The 20,080-nt window shown below is 34.4% G+C and overlaps 2 protein-coding genes across 2 annotated transcripts in view; both read left to right on the top strand.

The window, feature by feature from the left end:
• The window catches only part of LOC125823662 (uncharacterized), a 608,951-nt gene that overhangs the window by 290,060 nt on the left and 298,811 nt on the right, over nucleotides 1-20,080 (top strand). The gene's annotated exons all lie outside the window — the stretch shown is intronic.
• Nucleotides 13,566-15,651, top strand: LOC125823686 (transcription factor MUTE). The gene is made up of 3 exons (XM_049503053.1): nucleotides 13,566-13,709; nucleotides 14,423-14,815; nucleotides 15,537-15,651. The coding sequence occupies exons 1-3, from the start codon at nucleotides 13,614-13,616 to the stop codon at nucleotides 15,630-15,632; spliced, it is 585 nt and encodes a 194-aa protein (XP_049359010.1). The 5' UTR covers nucleotides 13,566-13,613; the 3' UTR covers nucleotides 15,633-15,651.

Below are 20,080 nucleotides of genomic sequence, written 5' to 3'. Positions count from 1 at the left end.
CATAGTCCCCATATACTCTTTTTGAAGAAATGAACTTCACTTTTTACTCTTTACTCAACTCAAAACACAAGTCTTAAAACAAGTTTAAAGCAACTGCAAAAGACTTTTGAAAATGATTCAAGGAACTCTCTAGACTTGGCTCTTAACTTGCCTTGAATTTGAATTTATGGATTAATGATTTATAGATGTTTAGAAGTTATTTAGAGTAGTTAGAATCAATAGGAGGTGTTAGTACACTTTAGAAGGACTCAAACGGGCTAAACGATGAAAAATGGATGGGGGTAGACGACTCAGGCATTCCTAGCGCGGGGTGCCAGCCCCTAAGTTACTGGGGCTCATTTCTGGCGCACTGCTGGCGCGTCGCCCAAGCCTCCCTAGCGCATCAGGGGAGCGTCGCGCCAGCTTTTCTCCTGACGAACATTTCAACACATTTGTTTTATCTTAATACGATTTAATTAGATTATTTTTCTCAATTTCCCTTTAGATTCATATACCCAATACATGTACACAAGAATCTAACTCAAAACAACTCTATAAATTGATGCAATGATCTAAAAAATTCCTCAATCTCAGCCCAATTTAAGAACGAAAGCAAATTCAAGAACACACATCAAGAACATTAAACTTTCAACCTTTTTAGGATGAATTCACGTTGAAATAAACATTAAACGTGAGTGAACAAACTTAATGCTATGTGAACTCACATACCTCGTAGGATTGAATCCTTGGCGAAATCTGAAATCAAAATCGCAAGAACTTGATGAATCTTGAATTTTTCTTCTCCTTTCTATCTTGAGTTCTTCCTCCAAAAAACGTAGCGTGATTTGGTAAATGCGTAAACTGAACTAACTCAGTTTAAACCCCAATTAAACTTCTAAAAACGAAACAAATCAATTGGGTATGGAAAAGACCATAATACCCTTCTAAAATCTGGTTTTGACTTTCCTTATCTAGACGGCCCGACTTCAAATGGGCATATCTCCCTCATACGAACTCGAAATTAAGCAAACTCGGTGGCTTTGGAAAGATAATTCAAATATGGTTATGGTCATTTGAAGTTGACCCAAAAACTTATACTTAACATAACTTGCCAAATTTCAGATTTTTCATTCTTTCCAAAATAGTTCTTTCTAAATTTAGCTCTTTCAAATAGCGGGGTGTTGCACTTGGGTCGTGACAATATCTCTCTCTATACATATAATTGAATTCAAAGATTAAGAGTATTTGAATTTGAAAATAAATTAGATTTTTTAAAAGAAGGAAAAAAAACCATCAGTTTAAACTTTAAAAACAAAATACACATTAGAAGAGTTCTAAATAATTCTTACTATTTCATAAATTTATCATTTTCATATATTAAAAAATATTACTCCCTCCGTTTCACAAAGAATGATCTAGTTTGACTTGGCACGGAGTTTAAGAAATTAAAGAAGACTTTTGAATCATGTGGTCCTAAATTAAAGTTATGTCAAATGTACAAAATTGTCTTTTAATCCTGTGGCCTTAAACATGTCACGTGAAAAATTGAAATTAATACGTTACTAAAAATAGAAAGAGGTCATTCTTTTTTAAACAGACTAAATAGGAAAGAAGGTCATTCTTTTTTAAATGGAGTATATATATGTGTGTGTGTGTGTGTAACGACCTGATTTCGTCGTTATGGAAAAGCTAACGGGGAAAAATTTTGGGCCCAAAAACTTTTTGGTAGTATCTTGAAATTTCTCAACCTAGTCTAGATGTGGACGAAATCAGAGTCAGTGAAGTCTAGGGAAACCTGGTAACAAATGGGAGATCTACTTATGATTTTGATCACATGAATAGATAACTAAGACGTTAAAGAACCCGTACGACTTTACGAAATTTAATTCGAGTAAATAGAACTTTAGGAATTGATCTTAGTGTGAACGGGTATTTTCTGAGTATCGTTGGATGAAGGTGTGTTGTGAAATGAGGGTATTGGAATTATGAAAATTGCTCACTATTCTGTGCAAGCCGCTATAACGGGATTTCTGCCGCTAGGGCGGGGCCGCTGTAGCGAGGTGAGACCGTTGTGCGGGACAGACACGATTTAAAGTCGAAAATAAACCCTAAAAACGTCTTTATTCTGCACTTTTCGACTTTGAGAGCTAAGAAACGACCCCAAATGAGTTCTTGACCATTTTTCACCATTCTTGAGGCTAAAGGTAAGGTTTTAACTCCCCGAATCCATTTTTTAATCTGTTGAATGTTGTTTCTTGGGTAATTATCACTGGGGAAAGGTTTTGATCTGAATTTAATAGTGGAAAAAGCCCTAATCTGGGTATAGGGATCAGACCTAGCGTTGATATTATTGATTATGATCCGGGTAATTAGGCCTTGTTTATTGATCCTTGCGTTAATTGTATGTCTTTAGTCCACGAACAAGCGGGAAGAATCTGGAAAGGGAAGATTCAAGTGTCTTAGGGGATTCAAGTTTGGATTCAAGGTAGGTGATGGTTGTGATTTCGTATTGGTGTGATATATGCTTGTAATTACTCATAATAATGCATGTATGTAAGCAAATGTTGCATTATTGATCACCCTAATCGTAAATGAAGATAATTGAATAATTGTATGCCATAAATCACCTCTTGTTGTATGATTTTGAGAATATACATTGTGATTGTGATTGTGGTTTGTTGAATGGATCGGTTGCCACGTTCTGGCATAAACATGGAATCGGTTGCAACGTTCTGGCATAAACATGAGATCGATTGCCACGTTCCGGCATAAACATTAGATCGGGTACCACATTTCGATATGCTAACAGTTTGAATGTGGGTGCCAATAATGACGGTCTAGGTCGTGACAAAGTTGGTAACAGAGCCCTAGGTTCGTTGATCTCATTGTACCAAAACGAGTCTAGTAGAGTTTTGTGAACGGTACAATGACGTCCGTACTTTTCTTCGAGAGGCTATAGGACTTTAGGAAAAACTCACTTCTTTCTACTCCTTCGTGCTATGACTTGAATCCAATTAGTATCTACGTGATACAAATTGGTATCTTTCCTCATTCACTCTATGGTCCGAACTAGAGCAACAAAAGTGTAACACCATCACTAGCAAGAGAGGATGTGTATAGACTACCAACAGTTGAATAGGGTCACCATTCAGAACAAGTATCCATAGCCTCGGATAGATGACTTTTTCAACCAATTACAAGGTGCATCGATTTTCTCTAAGGTTGATTTAAGGTCTGGTTACCATCAGTTAAAGATTGAGGCGGTTAAGAATTGGGTTAGACCAAGTTCTATGATTGAAATTAGTAGTTTTGTAGGGCTCGCTAGATACTATTGTCACTTGTGGTATGAGTTGAGTCCAATTGGTATCTCAACGAAGTGAACTAGACATCATAGTCCCGGCTGAAGGGACACAAGCAAGTTAATTGAAACTGAGAAGGTTCCAATTGGTATCTGGCCTTAGGGGCTGTATAAGGCATAAATGATTAGTAACAGTCGTCTATGGAATGAACTAATTAAAGAATTTGGACTTGTCTGTAAGTTGTAACTGTTTGAGTGTCGAGAAATTTATTGTGAAAAGAAAGTCATCACGAAATTAGGTGCAAGGGTCTAGTTAAACAATGATGTGGTTCGTAAATGAGGAATATTGACGTGTGTTGCGACCAACTGATAACCGTGTGCGAGTCTGGGTGTATCCTGGGGATATGTGTGTGGTAGTGTTGAAAAGATGTAAAAAAATTCTAAAGTACGTACTTCGTTGGGTCGACCGGAGGGCAGACAATGATTGTTCTAGCTAAAGGGATTTTCTTAAATGTCTAGTTATAGCTGGGGAATCTAAGGGAAATATAAAAAAGAGATGAACCCCAAAAATTGTTGGCAGGGGTTCTGTTTCTGTCAGGGCCGCTGGGGCGTATTTTCCCCTCAATGGTGAGACCGCCAGTGCGGGATTTTTCCCGCTAGAGTGAGACAGAATCTCATCCCTGTCTCTCATATTTTCCCCTAGTCACAATTATGGACCCCGAATCGTACCTAAACTAACCCCCACAATCTAGATCAATGTTCAGCAATCGAATATAAGTTATAAGGTGTGTTAAAATTTTGGAGAACTTGGGCATATGAGGAGGAAATCAGCGAGGCCGTGGAGACCGGGAAAATGGTATTGCAGGTAGAAGAGTAGTGCATCCAGGCAAGGAGGTTGCCTGTCAAGACGACAGGGCTCAATTATATACTTTTTCGGGCAAGATCGAGTTTGAGGTGTGATGTCGTGGTCACCAGTGCTATTCTCTTCTGTGCTCAGATGGCTATTATTTTGTGTGATCTGGGTTCTACTTATTCGTACGTGCCAGTTCAATTGCCTTGGGATTTGATGTAGTTTGTGATATACTTGATGCCCCATCCATATTTTTACTCCAATTGAAGAGTCAGTCATAATTACCCTTGTATGTCATGTTTTTCCTATTATGTTTATGGATTTTCAGACTTGGGTTGATTTGGTTACTGGATATGACTGACTTGATATAATCTTAGGCATGACTTGGTTGTCCCCCTATTATACCGCGCTTAATTGTAATACTAAGTCGGTAACTCTAGAGATCTCCGGTAGGGAAAGATTAAAGTGGGAAGGGATGTACAAGCCTAAGCTAGCTAAGATCATATCCTTCATTCGGGCTAGAAAACTGGTAGGGTAGGGTTGTTTGGCTTATTTGGTTCATGTTCGGGGTGTTGAGGTTGAGTCTTCCTCTATTGAGTCTGTTCTTGTGGTGTCTGAGTTTAAAGAAGTGTTTCCTACGGATCTGCCTGGTATACCTCCGGATAGAGAATTAGATTTCTGCATTGACTTGGAAACTGACATTCGCTCCATTTCCATCCCTCTGTATTGTATGGCTCCGGCAGAATTAATAGAGCTTAAGGCTTAAATCCAAGGGCTTTTTGATAAATGTTTTATCCATCATAGTGCTTCCCCATGAGGGTGCTCCTGTCTTGTTTGTTAAGAAGAAGGAGGGTAGTATGAAGACTGGTGATTTTATCTAAAGCCATAAAGGAGTGGATCGATACCGGAATGACAAGCTTATAGATAAACAAAATCCCATTGAGTATACTTGGGTGAGGGAAATTGAAGTATTTTAGTAAGAAAGTGTGTATAAATTGGGTTAGTCCTTTGAATTTGATGAGTATACTTGAGTTTGAGGTGTCGTGTGGATGAAAGGTTGGCTTCGTAGTCATAGTCAAGGCTGACTGAGCGTAATGATAATAAGAGTTCGTGATGAATTGTGACGGGATGTAACTATATAATAAAGTTGTTGGTTAAGCGAATTTGTGTATAGTAATTATGACTTGCGAGTATCTAAGGTTGTGGTTTTCTAATAGTTGGTGAGTAACGTGGTTGTATGAAAAATTATAAGAGATAGTAGGACACCACTCGAATAGAATGTTAAAGAGCTAGAGTTATAATGATGAAGAAAAATAGTGGGATGTAGTACAACCTTTAGAGAGAGGCGAGAGCAAGAATATTTTATTAATTGCAAAGGCTAAAGAGATATCTTTAAAGGGCTGGATAATTGGATTTAGAGACGCGTGATTTCATTCATTTTGTTGTGGTTATGGTAATAGTGTCACAGATCCATCAGGTTGGTCAAAAACTATCGAAAAAGACTTGAGAAAAGAGTGTGCGGACATTAGCTTGAGTGTGATGACAAGTGCTTGGTTTTTTTTTGAGTCTAGTAATGAGTATGATTGAAATTTTAGCGAAATATATTGTAAGATCGATGGAGATGCTATCAAAGATAAACAGAGATCCATGAATTCATAAAAATCTTCAAGGTACAAGCTAATGTTGATAGAGAAAGGGATTGTGTTATATTGTGGAAATTACAATTCAGATTCTTCATTATGAATCTACATTCGTGGTGATGCATTTTGTCAAGGTATGAATTGGCAAGGTGAGAAATGATCAATTGTACCCAATATTGAGCATTTAAAAGGACTTACACTTGAGTTGTAAAGTCTATTACTATTGATTGTTAAGTACCTAAAAAAGGTTTGATTTAAAAAGTGTTGGGTTATAATAAGTGTAACGACTCGGAAAATGATAGAGTGAAACTAGAGCCTCACATGTGAGTTTGGAGTCGAGAACTTAATGAAATGATTATATTTGAATTTGATCCAAAAAGTTCTTAAAAATGTGCTTCGGAAGTTACCGAAAACTTGTTTAGCTGTATATAAAAAGATCCGTTTCGTTTTTCGAAAATCCGACTTCATATTCTTGTTTAGGGGGTCAAATTGAGTGGGAAATGGGTCTAACCCAAATTTTAGAGCAACCGTATCAAAATCCGAAATTTCCAAGTGAAGTCTTTTTCGAGGGTCTACTTTGGAGGGTCATATCTCCTAGCACACAAATTATTTGGGTGGTAAATAATATATCCATGGAAAGCCCTTTGAGTTAGCTACCTAACTCACTTTGTTTCACCTCATTCGGAGTTCGGACGAAGAAGTTATGCCCATTTTCGTAAAGTCTGTCCGGCAGAAAATGCAAATTCCAGTAGCTAATTTTACTATTTATTACTGTTCACCCGCCTGAAATTTTTTCTAAGTGTTGGACCATTTTTTTCAAAGGACTTATATTATTTCCTATATACCATTAGTTCATTCCCATCCCTAAAAACATTTCCCTCTCTACAATCCTCCATTTAAGAAAGTCAAGAACTTGGAGCTAGGGCTTGGTTTGAAGGTGGTTTCTTCATCAAATTTCGTGGGAGATCATAGCAAAGGTATGGTGGTCTTGATCCTTGTCTAATTTTCCATTCAAGGAGCCAAATCCAAAGTTATTTCAAAGTATGAAAAATCTAGGTTTTCACTCAATCTCATGGGTTCTTCCACCAAATGGTTTTAAAAGGTTTCTAATGGCACTTTATGGTTATATTGTTGTTGTATTGACGATTTAAGATGAAAATACTCCATGAACCCATGATTTCTCTCTATTCCTAGTTTATGCCTTTATGAAGTGGGTTGCTAGATAATGAATGTATATGAATCAAACTTGTTTAAAGGTCTTTAGATTGTTGAAGTATGTCATTACCCATGCTTATTTTATGGTGTATTGTTGGTGTATTGGTATGTGAGGCTTATGACCTTAAAGGCATAGTATGAGAAATTGGAGTGTTATCATGACATTATACGAATGAGAATTCAATGAAGATAATGTGATCATGTTATGAATGTAAAGGTGTTGTTGTAGGTTGTTCACTGGTTTGGTTGCATAATTACTACCCTATTTTCCATGCTCTTTGATTCCATTACATGCCTTCAAGGTATTTGACAAAATGTCCAACTATGGAGAATTTATGAATCGATGCTTTAAAGTTTGAGTTATGAGATGTATGGAAATCCAGAGATGTGTTGATGACACTCATGAATGTTGATGATATAATATGAAGGATTCTTCAATATAAAGTATACCTTGAATTGGTAGGGCTTATGCATCATTTTCTTGTATAAATGATTATATTGTTGATTGTTGAATCCTTGGATCGGTAGGCTTATGGCACCCTTCCACACATGCTTATAATGAACATTGGATCGGTAGGCTAATGGCACCCTTCCATTAATGATAAGTAATGAACCTTGGATTCGGTAGGCCTATGGCACCTTTCCATAAAGGTTAATGATGAGACTTGAATCGGTAGGCCTATGGCACCCTTTCAAGAGGAGTTAATGAGCTTTCCTAAATGTACCTTGAATCGGTAGGCTTATGGCACCCTTTCATGTGTTAAATAATGTACCTTGAATCGGTAGGCTTATGGCACCCTTTCATGTGTTAAATAATGTACCTTGAATCGGTAGGCTTATGGCACCCTTTCATGTGTGATGATGTCAAAGTAATGAACTATTCTATGGGAATGTAGGCTAAGCACCGAGCGGATTTGGTTAGATGGAAACTCCCCCGACAGTTAGGCATGAGTTTCAATGATCGTCTACCTTATCCCATAAACTATGTGCCCGCATAGGAAGCTAGTGGATCCATTAAGCTATATATACCGGTCTTCCTTAGGCAAGTAGACCACCTCTTTTCGGTGTGGGGACTCATGACACCGGATTCCATGACAAGCTCTCATGGTCTATGTCGGTTAAACGCTTACTTCCCATCATGTGAGATTTCATTATGGTTTCTTGACAGGTTCTACAAAGTGTAGGTAGTAGTATGGGATGCTACCTATACATTGCACGAGTAGGCTTGGAGAGAGTCATAGTGAGTTTCTCTAAAATCCTAATGACTGTGACATGAATGTACCCTAAATGAGGTTATTAAAGAATGTTGGCTCTTAAATGCTTAATATGTTATGCATGTTATACTTGGGTTATATTACGAGTTATTTTCCCTTGTCATGTCTTAATTAATGATATACCTCTTATGTATGAATATTGTGCAAAGGTGAAAGAAAGGAATGATAAGTTACTTTAAGTGACCTAAATGTGGTGCCTTAGTATGGATGGTGGTATGGGACGCCATTCATACATTGCACGAGGTATAGCATAAGGGTTTCTTGAGGTGAAAGTCCAAGGTAAAGGTTTTCATATGGATATTGTTTAAAGGTGATATTATGACTTACTTGATGTTATGCTTGTCTTGTATGTCTTTTATGCTATTGTTCATGATATTTCAAAAAGGTGGCATAATGCATGGTTTCTAACTAAAATGTCCCCTTTAAAGCATGTTTTGCATGGTCATCATACTTAGTACATTTTTGTGTACTAACCCATATTCTTCATGTTTTTACTACAAGTGTAGGTTCCGGCAAGTGATCCCTCTTAGCTAGTTTGAAGTGTTGGATTGCTTTCCTCCAAGACTTGGTATGTCCTCATGGATTCGAGGACAAGACTTTTAAGTTCTTTTGTTCATGTAATAGACTTCTTTTGATTGTAAAGGGTCGTGTCCCTACTTATGTTTTGCGACTGTGTCTAAGATGGCCATGTGAGACTTAGACTTCCGCTGTGTATTTTTTTAAAGTTGTTTTAAGAAGTTTAAATGTGTGGACGTAAATAAGTTTTTTTTTATTCCGCACTATTTTCATTATTGAATGCAATGAATGACTATGTGGCTTGTATAAGACCCCTTCGGGGTCGAGTACGCCTTGTTACGACTTGGGGGTGCTCCCGGGTCGTGACAATAAGGTAAATAGTCGGAATGTTATGATGGTTGTTAGTATTGTGAGTATGACTAACAAGTTATGCTCTCGTGTGTTTTCACTTTTGTGGGTGGATCCCTAGTGGTGGATCAGGGGTACCAAATCCTGCGATGTTCTCTTGGTTGAGTAGGCAGATTGGGAAGATTTGGTTATTCCGAATGACATAATTGGTGTTGTTAAGGAACTTTAGTGGTTCTACATGTACCACTTTTCTTATAAGAATTTATAGAAGAGTTACCATGTGTATTTGTGGTGGTCCGGCAATCTTAATATTCGTCTAGTCGTCGAGGTCATGTATTAATTGTGTGTGGATGAATACGGGGATCATTGGGTCCAATTCTATTGTTCTTAAGGGTAATCTACTATCATAATTGCTAAACCTATCATTTGATAGTATGGTTGGAGGGTTGTATGTTTGGACATATCCCTCGATGAGTATCTAGTGTCTAAAGATCAAATTTTGTAACTTAAGCTCATGGAAATTTATTATGTGAGAAAGGATTCGTCCTGATGTTGTGTCAAAGTCCTTAATAACATGTTGTAGACGTGTGTACGATCAACTTTGGTGGTTGTTGGGAATCATTTTTGTTGTTAGTTAAGTTTACATACAACAATATTTATCACTCGAGTATTGAGATGATTTCATTGAGGAATTGTAATGGAGGATGTGTAGATATTCAATTGGTTGGTTTGAGGTTGGAGATGTGAAACTCTTAGGAGGTAATGAGATTCGGTAAGAAGGGCATGTGAGACAAGTATCCCCAGTAATTCGACGATTCAAATACTACTCTACCCTAACTTTAGCCCCTTTTTCCTAGTTTGTCACTCGGGGACGAGTGATGGGTAATTGGTATCTATTGTAATGACCTGATTCCATCGTTATGGAAAAGCTAACGGAGAAAAATTTTGGGCCGAAAAACTTTTTGGTAGTATCTTGAAATTTCCCAACCTGGTCCAGATGCGGATGAAATCGAAGTCAATGAGGTCTAGAGAAATATGGTAACAAATGGGAGATCTAATTATGATTTCCATCACATGAGTAGATAACTAAGACGTTAAAGGAACTCGTATGACCTTACGAAATTGAATTCTGGTGAATAGAACTCCCAGAATTGATCTTAGCGTGAACGGGTATTTTCTGAGTGTCATGGGATGAAGGTGTGTTGTGAAATGGGGGTATTGGAATTATTAAAATTACTCATTGTTCCGTGCAAGCCGCAATAGCAAGATTTCTGCTGCCAGAGCGGGGCCTCTGTAGCGGGGTGAGACCGATGTGGCGGGACAGACGCGACTTAAAGTTGGAAATAAACCCCAAAAATATCTTTATTCTGCACTTTTCGACTTTGAGAGCTAAGGAACGACCCCAGACGAGTTCTTGACAGTTTTTCACCATTCTTGAGGCAAAAGGTAAGGTTTTAACTCCCTGAATTCGTTTTTCGATCAGTGGAACATAGTTTCTTGGGTAATTATCATTAGGGAAAGGTTTTGATCTGAAGTTAATGGTGGAAAAAATCATAATCTGGGTATGGGGATCAAGGTTTGACCTAGGGTTGATATTATTTATTATGATCCGGGTAATTAGGCCTCGTTTATTGATCCTTGCGTTAATTGTATGTTTTTAGACCACGAACAAGCGGGAAGAATTCGGAAAGGGAAGATTCAAGTGCCTTAAGGCTATTCAAGCTTGGATTCGAGGTAGGTGATGGTTGTGATTTCATGTTGGTGTGATATATGTTTGTAATTACTCATTATAATGCATGTATGTATGCGAATGTTGCATTATTGATCACCCTAATCGTAAATGAGGATAATTGAATAATTGTATCCCATGAATCACCTCTTGTTGTATGATTTTGAGAATATACATTGTGATTGTGATTGTGGTTTTTTGAATTGATCGGTTGCCACGTTCCGGCATAAACATGGGATCGGTTGCCACGTTTCGGCATAAATATTGGATTGAGTACCACATTTCGATATGCTAACAGTTTGAGTGTGGGTGCCAATCACGACGGTCTGGGTCGTGACAATATATATATATATATATATATATATATAATGGAGAGTAGTTTGCAACATGGTTAAGCCAAGTGGCAAGCAACTTGGCAATATTAAAACATAGCTAATAAATATTATAATAAAAAAATTGAACTAAAAGCTGATTAAGAGTATTTAAATTTGAAAATAAATTAGATTTTTCAAAATTAAAAAAAATCATCAGTTTAAAAACAAAATCCACAATAGAAGAGTTCTAAATGAACTCTTACTTTAATTTATCATTTTTCAGATATTAAAAAATATATTTAATATAAATATATATTTGAATTTAGAAGTAGAGATAATTTATAAAAAAAATTATGATAAACAACTGTAATAGTTACAAGGATATCAAGTTGCTAATCCAGAAATTAAAGTCTAGAAACATGATGGAGATGAGAGTAGGAAAGGTGGTTTCCATTTAGAAAAATCAATTTGGATTCATGCTAGGGTTTTCTACTACAAAAGTCATTTATCTTAAGCGGATAATTGTGGAGATATATAGAGAACGAAAGAGGAACTTATATATGATGCTCGTTGTCCTTGAAAAGGCCAATGACAAAGTCTAAGAAAATTCTTCTAGAGATGCATGTACGCTAAAGGTATAATAGTGACTAGAGGACATAAATGATGGAGTCAAGACTCGAGTTAGAATGGTGGGAGAAGACTCAAAACACTTTCCAATGGAGATGGGCTCGCACCAGGGACCAAAACAAAATATTTAGAGTGCAAATTTAGTGATGCAATGCATGAGGTAGAAATGAAAGTGAGGCTTGACTCATAGGATATCCCCAAGAGAAACAACTTCAAGTATCTTAGGTCTTTAATTTAGGAAAGTATCGATGACAATTTGACACATTGTATTTGTGCGACATGAATAAAGTGAAGTCTTGCCTATGGAGTATCTTGTGTGACAAAAAGGTTGGACCTATTTTGTTGTATGGGACAGATCTAGTATTAGTCAGTCAAGAACTCCATGTTAAGAAAATGCATGTTGTAGAAATGAGGATGTTGATATGATGCGTGGGAACACTAAGAGCAATAAGATTAGGAATGAGTATATTTGAGCAAAGGTGGGAATGGCGTTGTGGATAAGAGAAGATGCATAGATGCTCCAATGAAGAGGTGTGAGAGGTTGAATATAGTGCATATCAGCAGAGGTAAATGTAGGCCAAAAAAGTATTGAGGAGAGGTGTTTAAACAAGACATGCACACTACTTCAGCTTATCGAGGACATGACCTTTGATAAAAGGGTATGGATAGCGTGGATTAGAGTAGAATCAGTATTAGTTTGTCTTGTAGTGATGTCTTGCTTTTGATTTTTTTTCATCATATGTTGTTTAAATATATAATTTTAATTATTGCACTATTCTTTTATTGTTACTATTTTCGTATTAGTTGTTATATCTTCTTCACTGTCATTTTTCCATTTCATACTTATAATTTGTTGTACTTGAGTCGGATATCCTTCCAAAATAGTGTCTCTATCTCCACAGGGTAATGATAAAATTTGCGAACACTCTACGCTTCTCCAACTTCACTTGTAAAATTTTATTAAGTATATTATTATCGTTGTTAGTGAATTAATATTATAGTAATTTTTCCAATAACGTAACCAGTTCCACTTACTATAGACAATTACTTTAATTTATTGATCTTTATTAGATGACAAATCGATTACACACCTCTTGTGCTACACTATTCCAACCCCTCACCTATCTACTATCACACAAAAGATAAGATGGCCGGTCATCCTCTATTTAACATTAAAGAAAAACAAATTTTTATAATATAGAAACATATATATCTGTGGGCAAAAGTTGTTAAAAATCAAGTTGACTTAAAAATTGAGAAAATAAAAAATATAAAAAATAAATTATCATAATAAGAAGGTGGTGAAATGTATGCAGAATTTAGAGTGCATGCACGAACCATGAAGTAAGAAGCAAAAGAAATTAAGAGCAGCTCTTCTACATGCATGACAATAAATAAATAAATAAACAAATAAGAAATTACTACTTGTTATATAATTTTATCTCACGCTGGAACGTAAATGTCCATATGGTAATAAGCGTGAGACCTATAATATATATTGTATATTGTCCACAAACATATATACATACACTCATAATATATGTTACGTGTTTATTTATGTAATTATATTTGTTGTGTCTCATATATAAAAGACTGCGTGTGAAAATAAATTAACAGTCACGGGAGAACAACACATAGCATTTAATACGAAAAAAATATAGACTGATAGTTAGGTATATCCCACACTACAACTAGTTATTCTTTTACATTTTTCTTCTGTTACTATATATATAAAGCTCTTTGAGAGACAAAAAAAATTGTAAAACACACAAAAACTTGCAATTTAGGTTTGTTTGCTTTTTTAAGAAGAAAAAAAAAGTATCATGTCTCACATAGCAGTGGAGAGAAACAGGAGAAGACAAATGAATGAAAATCTCAAGGTTTTGCGTTCCTTAACTCCTTGTTTCTACATCAAAAGGGTACTTCTTCTTCTAAATTTTCTGAATTTTTTCATTCTTTTGAGTCGGTATAATTATCTTGCCAGTGTCAGAGCCAGAATTTTCAGTAAGAGATACAAAATTTAAAGAAGTAAATACATGATCATGTACATAAAAAAAATAATTTAACCATGTATAAACAATTATAATTTTTCATTGAAGACGATTTGAATGAATCTCCTTAACCCTACCTGACTCCGCCCCAGGATATTCGTCACCTTTTCCTTTGGATTTTTGTTTGGGGGTTGAAACGCTTCGTTAGTTATTACTGTTTGTGATAATTATACTTTGAGTTTTGGTAGGTATTTAGATGTGAAATTATAAATATACGTACATATTGGAGTGATCATAATCTCGATCGATTTGAGTGTATGATTACCTATGACAACTTGTAATTCTATATCATTGTATGTCAAGCACAATAATTTGGTTATAGATGGCAATAACTTGTTATAACTGGTTAAATTGTGTTGATCGATAATAGAAAGATTCTTTATACTGTTAGCATATATGACTTGAGCTCTATTCATATAGAGATGCAATGGATAGTCTATATATTGGAGGAATTAGAAATACCAAAAGGTGTGTTGGATTCAAGTATTGAATAAGTACCATATTTAGGGTTTAATTTTTCCTTTTAATTTGGTGTTTAATTCTTCTTTTTCTTGTTCTAATCTTTGTAATTGAACTTGAAGGGTGATCAAGCATCAATAATAGCAGGAGTGATTGAATTCATCAAGGAATTACACCTTGTCCTTCAATCTCTTGAGGCGAAAAAGCGAAGAAAGAGCCTAAGCCCTAGCCCTGGTCCTAGTACTCCAAGGCCATTGCAACTAAGTCCTACACCTGAAAGTACTCCATTTATTACTCATAATAACTTCAAGGAACTTGGAGCATGTTGTAATTCTCCAGTGGCTGATGTTGAAGCAAGAATATGTGGATCAAATGTTATGTTGAGAACAATTTCAAAGAGGATTCCAGGTCAAATTGTGAAGATAATCAATGTGTTAGAGAAACTTTCTTTTGAGATTCTTCATCTCAACATCAGTACCATGCAGGATACTGTTCTATACTCCTTTGTCATCAAGGTGATCATCATACATCCCTTTAATTATTTCTAATTTGGAAATTAACAATAACTACGTACGTCTCAGTCTCAGACTTTTTCTTCACACAGTACTAATATACTTGTTGGTAGTGTCAATTGTTTTCAATAATCATAAAATTTTGTAAGATTGTAATGTGTGAGAGGAACAAAATTGATGAAGTCACAAAGAAATAAATATAGTATTAGAAGTATGAGCTATACATTTTCTTAAAAACTATTGTGATCAAGTTGACTATAACCGCAAATCTTACATCTAGACTTTCATATGCATTAATTGACTAATATGATAGTTAGGAAGAGAATGAATCGAATTCAACTAAGTATATTTGGATTTTATAAATTTGATTGGTGTTATAAATATATTCCATATGTAAACCGTGATCATTAATTTAGTGTTGAAGTCTCTAATCATCTCATCTAGAAGTTTGAGATCATTAGCACGTGTCTTTACATGCAAGCTTGATTCAATTTTATGCGTGGAATTTTTTTTGATATAATAGTAGAGGTGAGACTGAAAAAAGATCTTTACTTGCTTAAATGTATACCATATATAGTGTGTAATTATGTCATCTAAAAACTTAAATCGTTAAAAGATGGCACACTTTCATATACTTTATTACATTTTCTTCACCCTACACACACTTCTTTAAAAATCTTTCTAACTCTAATATTTTCCTTCTGTTGATTATTTTGTAATGCAGATAGGTCTGGAGTGCCAACTTAGTGTGGAAGATCTAGCACTGGAAGTTCAAAAAAGCTTCACCTCATCTGATGTTTTATGTATCAACGAGATATAGAATCTACAAAATAAAATAATAATAATAATAATATATGTAGTACTCCATCTAATATTATCTTCTTACGCTTTAGTGCTATATATTTTTTGGATATATGTATACAAAGTGTAAGAAGATAATTTTGGAATGTAACAAATAATTTCCAACATTTTAAGGTTGGATTTAGTACGTGAAACGCACTATTACATGACTAGGTATACTTGTGGTATGGAAGTCTGAAATAGAAAGTTGAGGATATATATATATACGTACTATATATAGAAAAATCGACTTTATCTTTGTATCTTTTTGTTATTTTGTATGTTTTATTAAAAGAGAAGAAAGTAGTGTTTGGATTTAATTTATATATGTTTCATGTTGCAATATGGATGCTTTACAACGTTAATCGGTAAAATAGTACTGTGTGCTAAGACAATATCCAGTACCCCCTAAGTTGATTTTTTCGCGTTTCAATATGCATCAATCTCACATCTATCTTCTTCCCACTATATATAAAGTGCGAGATCATGATACTAATAATCTATATACCTTTTACTATAAAAGTGATCAAATTAAGCTCATGATGCCAATAATCTTACTTGTTTTTTTTTTCCACCCAGCAGTGTGTGAAGTCTTCATTGGAGCACCAATTAAATTCAAATCACTAACTATAGGGCTCATTTGGGGTGGTGCTCCCAATAAGATTTTCTCCATATACCTAGGGTTCGAACCTAAAATCGCTGATTAAGAATGAAGTAATTCAACCCATGTTGGTAATCTCACTCATTGTCATCTCATTTGCCTTGATGCCAAATAACTAACAAGAGTTCTGAATTTTAATGAATTTTATATAGTAGTTTAAAGTCTAAGCTATAGTAACTGATATTAATTAATAAGTATTGTTTATTTATTTGAATTGATTATTATGAGGTTAATCATTTCCATCTATATCATTAATTAACATTATAAATTATAATACCTAGCCTACTAAAACTGAATGAAGGAAAATCTCTTAGACTACCTATGTCTATAATATATAGAGAGAGAGAATTTTTCAGTGTTTAACCCTATAGAATAATTAAAAGCTTTTGGGAAAAGGAAAAAGAAACTACTATAATAGAAAAAGGTTTTAACTACCCCAAAGACTTAAAAATGACACTAATTAATACCTTTTGTATTTTATAGTTAGTGTTCTTCGGGAATCGTTTAGTGTAAGGTGTAAGGTATAATAATTTTAGGGGATAAAATTGCAGTATTATTTTATCCTGCATTTGGTTGGAGGTATTAGGCCGTCCTGGGATTATTTGCCCCATCATTATACCTTAGTGATGGAATAAATTATCGCATTTACATGGCGGAATAACTTATTCCAAGATAACTTATTTCGAGATAACTTGTTCCCAGCCAAACGAAGGATAGTTCAAAAATGTGTTTGTGACAATGACCATTTTGTAACCTTTAATTGGACGTGGCCCATCAATTTAAATGTCACAACATTCTAACCTTTGCAATTGGGCCCAAAATAAATTTCTTTTATTTTCTTTGTTTGCTGTTTTGTTTCTCATTGATTATTAACGGCCCATTTAGGTTTGAAAGGTAAAAAAAAGATAAGCTTTTACTATGTTTTCAGAAAATCAAACAACATAAAACAATTTAAATGTAGACATTGATGACACATATTAATAGAAATTCTCCAAAAATTCAATTTAAAAAATTAATCGACATGCAAAATTTTCACCAAAATTATTTTAAAAGGATCATACCTTTTAATTAAACTCATATATTATAATCCTCCTTCAAAGTCATAATTCATAAGTATGTGTTTACTACTCTATTATTTCTTCAAATGTTGGTTACCTATCACGCTCAACAAGTACTTGTACAAATATCAATATGAAATAATTAAGAGGTGGGCTCCCCAAATACTATAGTTTCTCCGTTTGTTTTTACTTATCCAGTATTAACTTGCCTCACTTAAGAAGCAACAAATAAAATGATAATTTATCATATCACCCTTTGAATATATAAGAATAAATTATTTTTTAATTTTCTAAATTGAACAAGTAAAAGTTTACGGAGGGAGTATATACTTACTATTACAGAAATGTGAATGTATATCCGAAAAAAATGAAACTTTGGGTAATCTTCTTCATGATTGATTTGTCACATGAAACTAAGTACTATCTAATTCTTTGTTTAGTCAAATGGACATATCCTCTCTCACATGCATTGTGTATATTCATGTTGGTAATCATCATTATTCCTTCTTTTTTTAACTTTTTCATTTTATTATTTTTGCTTTGCTTTTTTGTGTTCATGCCTTCCTCAAGACTCTACTTCACATGAATATTGCATTCCCCCTTTTTTTAGGGTTCTTTTCTTAATTGTCTTTTTATTCAGAGTTGTTATCTGTCTTGTTGTTTACTTAGACAAATGTTGTTTTCCAAATTAAAGAGGGAGTTTTGTTTCAAGTGTCAGTAATCAAACTTTTAATTATGACATCAAGACTTTAACTTTGACCAATAAAATGACCATTAACACCCTAAATGCATGCTCAAATCTCAATACCATGTTCACCTAGACCTAGTTTTAGTTTTATCACATAAACTTTTAAAATGATAATAAGAATTGTTTATAGGAGTGGTGTGTTATTACTCAAAAGTAGCACAAACACAAGCATCCTATATAGTTTAGGGGAAATGTCCACAATTATCAAATGTACTATAAATTCAAATGAGTCAAATCACTTTATAAGACTTCAAATTCATGGTCCCTACACCTTACTATACCTAAAATTGTTGCCATTTTGTTTGAACTCATAACCTCAATAAATATAATGGTCCAAACAGAAACAACCCATCATCACATACCAAATGCCCACATATCATGTCTCCTGGCCCAATACTTTAAAATCCAATTTGAGTTTAGTTTATAGGTGAGGAAAGTCATTTTTCGAGCCTTCTAAAAGCATGTTTGGTCAAGCATCTAAAAACCGTGTCATCTAAAGGGTTTAAGTAGTTGTCTTCAAAGGGATATGTTAGTGGCCACGAAGAAGTCATAATTCAAATTGTAGTACTATAGGTTTGAATCGCCTATTAATCCTTCATGCATATATTACTAAAAAAAAAATTAAACTTTTGACGAAAGATCTGTCACAAATTTAAGTGTCACACAAATTTTTCTATAAAAGAAAAAGAATTTGCATAAACTTTGTCCATACCAATGAAAATCTCATCATAAAGTGATCATAATTTTATAACGAAATTGTTGGTAATAAATATTTATTATTATAAACAGAAACTTAACCATTTTGAGTTTCGAAAAGAAGGAATTAGTTACGTCTATATCAATTATTTGTGTGACTTCATTATTATCATAATACTTCAAATGTACACGTAAATTAATATTGATGTAATAAACGTATCAATATTATCTCCCTTAATCTTGTGGAAGTAGGAATATAATAATCATGTATATTTAGTGAGATACACCATGACGAAATAATACATGAAAATAAAATACTATAGTTTTAATCAAGCTTTTTCAAGTACAAATAATTTTGACATGCCCATTACATCATATTTCACTTTAAAGAATTAGGAATCGTTATGAATATGAGGTATAAAGTATAATAATCGTAAAATAAAATGCAGGATCATTTTATCTTGTATTTAATTGGAAGTATTTGATAGTCATAGGCTTATTTATCATATTATTTATAACATAGTGATGGAACAAATTATTCCATATACATGATGGATAACTTATTCCAAGATAATTTATCTCGAGATAATTATATTATAGGGATTTTGTAGCAAACTCAATAATAACCAAGGGAACTTTTGTAGTATTGCAATCATTGACTGGAATTACAAGAAAATAACAACTGGTAAGGAAGAACAATTAAGAAGAAGAAGATATAGATGAGATACAAAAGAAGATAAAAGATGAGAGTAACAGACAACTTCTTTCACAATTTGCATAAGTCCAATTTGCTCTCCCAAGTCGTATTTATCAACCCAAATCCCAAATATAGTCTGGCCCAATTGCTTGTTCTAAGCCCAATAGGTCTTGCCAGCCCAACAACTATTTGTGTGATCTTGGTATTCCTATTGGGTTGGACTTGGTTCATAACAATATTCTCGTCCTCAATAAGAACCTTGTCCTCAAGGTTCGAGTAGAGCCACACGGACAATATAATATTGAATCTTCCAAGACTCAAGTGTGTGTAGAGAGCTGCAATAGTGGTGCGAAGTATAAACCAAACACTGTCAACTTGCAGAATTGAGGAAACAAATTCATTGCCTTCAAAGAATTCCATATTACCAAGAATCATAACAAAGGCCACAACTCTAAACAATTTCATCTGCTCTCTTTTGCCAAGCCAAGCAATTTTCAATACCTCTTTTATATTAACAGAATCATGAGCAGAAGTAATACATGCTATTATTTCATAGCAATAAGATTGT

This window comes from Solanum verrucosum, unplaced genomic scaffold (assembly GCF_900185275.1).
Source record: "Solanum verrucosum unplaced genomic scaffold, falcon-dt-bn FXZP01000093.1, whole genome shotgun sequence".
NCBI classification, from domain to species: domain Eukaryota; kingdom Viridiplantae; phylum Streptophyta; class Magnoliopsida; order Solanales; family Solanaceae; genus Solanum; species Solanum verrucosum.
This window is presented reverse-complemented; position numbering and strand designations above follow the sequence as displayed.

Coding starts and splice junctions, on each gene's coding strand:
- LOC125823686 (XM_049503053.1), top strand. CDS start 13,614: ATGTCTCACATAGCAGTGGAGAGAAACAGGAGAAGACAAATGAATGAA. Junction 13,710..14,422: donor CTTGTTTCTACATCAAAAGG/GTACTTCTTCTT, acceptor TTGAACTTGAAG/GGTGATCAAGCATCAATAAT. Junction 14,816..15,536: donor TATACTCCTTTGTCATCAAG/GTGATCATCATA, acceptor TTTGTAATGCAG/ATAGGTCTGGAGTGCCAACT.